Source organism: Microtus oregoni, unplaced genomic scaffold, assembly GCF_018167655.1.
Source record: "Microtus oregoni isolate MIOR12 unplaced genomic scaffold, Mior012 000138F_ref0000102, whole genome shotgun sequence".
In the NCBI taxonomy this organism is placed as follows: Eukaryota; Metazoa; Chordata; class Mammalia; order Rodentia; family Cricetidae; genus Microtus; species Microtus oregoni.
The window spans coordinates 956156-961924 of NW_024544788.1; the positions used below are offsets into that span (position 1 = coordinate 956156).

The 5769-nt window shown below is 48.2% G+C and overlaps 1 protein-coding gene and 1 non-coding gene across 2 annotated transcripts; both read right to left on the reverse strand.

The window, feature by feature from the left end:
• Window positions 1-400: 400 nt before the first annotated feature.
• On the reverse strand, window positions 401-1018 carry LOC121444721 (60S ribosomal protein L32). The gene is made up of 2 exons (XM_041646624.1): window positions 1003-1018; window positions 401-873 (listed from the first exon to the last, which is right to left on the reverse strand). The coding sequence occupies exon 2, from the start codon at window positions 866-868 to the stop codon at window positions 461-463; it is 408 nt and encodes a 135-aa protein (XP_041502558.1). The 5' UTR covers window positions 869-873; window positions 1003-1018; the 3' UTR covers window positions 401-460.
• On the reverse strand, window positions 942-1081 carry LOC121444734. Its single transcript, XR_005973818.1, has one exon. It is a non-coding gene; the product is annotated as a small nucleolar RNA SNORA7 (small nucleolar RNA).
• Between the last annotated feature and the right edge of the window lie 4688 nt (window positions 1082-5769).

Sequence of the window (5769 nt, forward strand, 5' to 3'; positions counted from 1 at the left end):
GTTGCTTAATATATTTTTCAGTTTCATCTATTTTTTCTGAAAATTTTTATAACTTAAGCACCAGAATAAAAGTTGATTTTGTGGGGGCTGGAGAGATGGCTCAGCAGTTAAGAACACTAACCTCTCTTCCAGAGGACCCGGATTCAATTCCCAACACCCACATGGCAGCTCACAACTGTCTGAAAATGCAATTCCACAAGATCTGACACCTTCATACCAATGCACATAAAAAATAAAAGTTAAATAAATCAAAAAAGTTGATTTTGTAAGCGTATATCACATTTTTATTATTTATTCATTAGTTGGTGGACATCTAAACCTATTTCATTTCCTTGCTGTTGTAAATAGGGAAACAATATACAAGGATGTGTAACTATCCCTTTGATAGAATATAGAGTTCTTTTTTTTTGCAGTTTTTGTGGTTTTATTTAAACACAAATAAAACGTGCACGCAAGCCATCTACTCATTCTCTTCGCTGCGCAGCCTGGCGTTGGGATTGGTGACTCTGATGGCCAGCTGCGCTGCTCTTTCCACGATGGCTTTTCGGTTCTTGGAGGAAACATTGTGAGCAATCTCAGCACAGTAAGACTTGTTGCACATCAGCAGCACCTCCAGCTCCTTGACGTTGTGGACCAGAAACTTCCGGAAGCCACTAGGCAGCATGTGCTTGGTTTTCTTGTTGCTCCCATAACCAATGTTGGGCATCAGGATCTGGCCCTTGAATCTTCTCCGCACCCTGTTATCAATACCCCTGGGTTTCCGCCAGTTTCGCTTAATCTTGACATATCGGTCTGACTGGTGCCGGATGAACTTCTTGGTCCTCTTTTTGACGATCTTGGGCTTCACCAGAGGCCGGAGGGCAGCCATGATGCCTATAAGAAGAGGCAGATCCACGTTATCGAAGAACCAGGGAGGGACAGCTGCTTGTCCAAGGCCTGAGTGATGTTGCAGAGTGTCTTCCAATCACCAGCTACTGAGCCAACTGGGAATGGAATGGGTACCTCTGCTAGGCTTGTTCTCCCTCCTGTTTCCGAAGCTGGCAGAATACTAGTCACTCTCCAGACGCGATCTCAAGAGGTCAGAATATAGAGTTCTTGAGGTATGTTCCAGGAGTGGTATTGCTTGGTCACGTTGTCATTCTAATTTCAGCTGTTTTGAGAAGACTCCACAATGATTTCCACAATTCCTGCACCATCAACCACTGAGATTTAAGATTGTACAGAAAAACTCCTTTCTTATGAGGGATTGAGGGTGTATCTCAGGTGTCCAGATGTGTGGGGCCTTGGGTTTCACCTCCAGCACTGCAAAGACATCAACGAAAATCCCTGTAGGAAAGATAGATCCACCCAGTGTTTGCTTTTCTGGTGCTGTGCTAAGTCATTGACCAAAAGTGAACTGGGAAGAAGGGGTTTATCTGCTTTCCTGGTTGCATGTAGCACACCGTCAAGGGAAAACAGGGCAAGAGCTGGGGTAGAGACTCTGGGGAGAATGTTGCTTACTGACTAGCCTGCTCTCTGGTTCGTGTTTAGCTACAGCCCCCCACAACCCCCTGATCTTTCTGGCTATGGGATATCCACCATGTTTTCAAGATCCGTTCATTTACTTGCAAATTTTATTTTTTCTTTTCAATTGAATAAAATATCACTGTGTATATGTAGTATTGTAGCGCGCACCATGGCGCTGTCAGATGTAGCGCGCACCATGGCGCTGTCATGTCGTGGGCACGGAGCCTGGGCGCCGCTTGCTGTTCCACGTCAAACTTGAGAGAACTTGTGCGCATGCGCACAAGCTCCCCCCTCCAGCGCGGCGAGTCTTTCGATCTGGCCATCCGATCTGGCCAATCATTATTTAACATGTTTATCGCTCCATTCTGGCCTGAGCCATTGGGTTGATGACACGTCAGGGCTTTGTCTGGCACCGTATATATTCTTCTGCTTCCACGGGGACGGGGTCTTCTTGCCTCTTTCAAACCTCAAGTGTAAGTGCTCCAATAAAGGGCGTTCTGAGAAGGATCCTGTTGCAGTCGTCTCTTCTGCTGGCAGTAGCTGCGTGCTGCAAGTGGTGCCGAACCCCGGGACTTCCATCACGGCATCAGGCAGAGACCCCTGTGGAAGCAGGAGGATTCAGAACTTAGACGCTCGGAGCGGCGGCGCCGGTGAGTTCTCCGTGAGTATTACTTCTGACGTGCTGAGTGGAGGAGTGAATCCGCTCTGGGGAGCCCCTGTCATTCGGGGTATGGTCGTCTTGGTGCTGACCCATTGCCTTTTTTCCACGTTTTCATAGAGCCGGTCAAGAGTGTATTTGCTGGAACCGGCAGTAAGTGAAACTGAAAGTAAGCCCGGTGTAGATAGGTAGGCATTTCAACTCGTGCATAAGGTGTGCAGATAACGTACAGCATGGGAAATGTAGCGTCTGGACCCGCTGGCATGGCGCCTTTCTCGCGCCCTATCCAGAGGCTGCTTAGGGACCGAGATCTAAAAATCTCCGAGGGTACCGTAAGAAAGTTTTTGGAGGATGTGGATCGAGTAGCACCATGGTTTGGAGGTTCTGGGGACATCAATCTCCCCTGCTGGAACAAGCTAGGTAGGGCCCTCGAGACAGCAAAGGCGGAGGGTAAGCTTCGGCCGGGAAGTCATCCATTATGGAACTTGGTACGAGCCTGTTTGCGGGATGGGAAATGCGTCGAGGCAGTAAAAGAAGGCCGAAGAGCGCTTTTAGACTACCAGGATAGCATGTCGGAGCTAGATACCAAGGAAGAAATGACAGGAGAACACAAAAAACATAGGCCTAAGGAGGGCGACAAGAGCTCTCGGAAGAGGGAGGGCGACAAGAGCTCTCGGAAAAGGGAAGAGAAAGCTCCAGAGAAAGACAGGGAGCTAGAGGATACGCGGTATCCACTCTTGGAGGAATTTCCTCAATTTTGTATAGATGAGTCCTCCGAGGATGAGGACCAATTAGAGGTGGAGGAGGAAGGTCTAGAGGAAGATCTAGAGGAAGCTGCAGTTCAGTATGAATGGGGACAGTGTAGTCCGGAGCGTACTAAGCCTCCGCCATATGATTCACCTAGAGCTAGTGGTACCAGGAGTGGCCATCGGCACCTCCTGCCACGTCGGCTTCCTTCATTAAGCCTGGCACATGGAGCCGATTGGCTGCTGCATTCCCCGTCTTTCAGGATCCCAACACAGGGCAGAGGTTTCATGAGCCGGTTGCTTATAAACAGTTGAAGGACTTGGCTGAGGCCACACAGACTTATGGAGTGTCTGCGAGCTTCACACTCAGACTTGTAGAGCGCCTAGGACAATCGGCAATGACACCTGCTGATTGGATGAGTACTGTTAAGGCGTGTGTTACTTTAGGCCAATACTTGGACTTCAGGTCCATTTATACCGATTATGCTTATGCACAGGCCCGTGTTAATGCAGATAACAGCAATGCTGCCTGGACGGCAGACATGTTACTAGGTCAAGGACAGTGGATAAACAATCAGACCGTGTTTCCTATTCAAGTTTACCAACAAATTAATGAAATAGCCATATGAGCCTGGAAAGCCCTGCCTAACAGGGGCCAAGTGTCGGGTAATTTAACCAAGATAATACAAGGACCAGCAGAGCCATTTTCAGACTTTGTTGCTCGAATGATGGAGGTAGCAGGAAGAGTATTTAGCGACATGGACCAGTGTATGCCTTTAGTAGAGCAACTCATCTATGAACAATGTACCAAAGAATGTAGGAGGGCAATCACCCCCTGGAAAGGAAAAGGACTCCAAGCATGGATGAAAGCTTGCAGGGAAATAGGAGGGCCATTGACTAATTCTGGACTGGCAGCTGCTGTTTTGGCTGCTGCCCGGATGTCTGGCAATAGACCAGGAGTCTGTTTTAAATGTGGCCAGCCGGGTCATATAAGAAAAACATGTCCGAATGGAGAACGGAGGCAGGGAGGTGGAGGACGTCAACCAGGCCTCTGTCCGAGATGCAAAAAGGGGAGGCATTGGGGAAATGAATGCCGGTCGGTGAAAGACATCAATGGCCGGCCCATTACTAATCTATCAGATTCTGGCCGGCCCATTACTAATCCACCAGGTTCAAAAAATGGCAAGAGGGGCCCACGTCCCCAGGGCCCTCAAATGTATGGGGCATTGCAAGATCAGGCAGAGCAGCCACCTCAGAAACCCAAAGGGCAACCACGGGCTCTGCAGGGTTGGACATCTGTGCCGCCACCAGGCTGGTATTGACACCACAAATGGGAGTGCAGCCCATTGAGTCAGACTTTAAAGGTCCATTGCCTAGAGACACTGTGGGCTTACTGTTAGGACGTTCAACATCTGCTCTGAGAGGGCTGGTAGTAACCCCGGGTGTTATAGACCCTGATTATACTGGCATAGTTAAGATCATGTGTTCCTCCCCAAGGGGCATTACAGCTATTTCCCCAGGGGATCGCATAGCTCAAATGTTGATCTTGCCTAGTCTGCATAACCATTTTCCAGCCAAGGCTATGAATAGAGGGGATCAAGGGTTTGGTTCCACTGGCACAGATCTTGTTTGTCTGTCTATGGGTTTAGATCAAAGGCCGATTATAGCCCTTAATATAGAAGGCAAAACGTTTCAAGGACTGCTGGACACAGGTGCAGACCGCAGCATTATTAGAGAAGGGGATTGGCCGAAGCGGTGGCCTCTTCAGCTATCTCAAACATTACAGGGCCTGGGGTATGCCAATACACCAAAGGTCAGTGCTAAAGAATTAACTTGGACATATGAAGAAGGCCAAAAGGGACTATTTCAACCTTTCGTGCTTGATCTCCCCATTTCCTTATGGGGGCGAGATGTTTTGAGTCAGATGAGAATAAAACTTGTTACACAGTATTCAGATGTTAGTCAACAGTTAATGCTGCAGTCCGGATATGTTCCGGGCAAGGAACTAGGGAAGGGGCTTCAGGGCACCCCTGAACCGATTATGCCTTCAATGAGTCCTGGACGTCAAGGCCTGGGTTTTTCCTAGGGGCCACTGAGGATGCCATCCCTATATCCTGGACCACTGACATCCCGGTCTGGGTCCCTCAGTGGCCCCTCTCTAGAGAAAAATTGGAGGCAGCACAAGAATTGGTAAAAGAGCAACTTGCTCTGGGGCACCTGGAGATGTCTCAATCTCCTTGGAATACGCCTATTTTTGTGATCAAGAAAAAATCAGGAAGCCGGGCGATGGTGGCGCAGGCCTTTAATCCCAGCACTCGGGAGGCAGAGGCAGGCGGATCTCTGTGAGTTCGAGACCAGCCTGGTCTACAGAGCTAGTTCCAGGGTAGGCTCCAAAGCCACAGAGAAACCCTGTCTCGAAAAAGCAAAAAAAAAAAAAAAAAGAAAGAAAGAAAAAATCAGGGAAATGGAGGCTCCTACATGACCTTAGAGCAGTTAATCAGCAAATGCAGTTATTTGGATCAGTGCAAAGGGGATTGCCTTTGCTTTCTAGCCTTCCTAGAGATTGGCCGATCATTATTATTGATATAAAGGATTGCTTTTTCTTGATACCCTTGAACAAGGAGGATTGTCCTCGGTTTGCATTTACAATTCCATCCGTTAGTCATGAACAACCTGATGCAAGGTATCAATGGAGGGTTTTGCCCCAAGGAATGGCCAATAGTCCTACCATGTGCCAGTTGTTTGTTCAAAAGGCCTTGGAGCCAGTGTGCTTAAAATTTCCAAATTTGAGATTATGCCATTATATGGATGATATCTTGATAGCTGCCCCTACTAATGATGTGCTTGATTTGGCGTTTT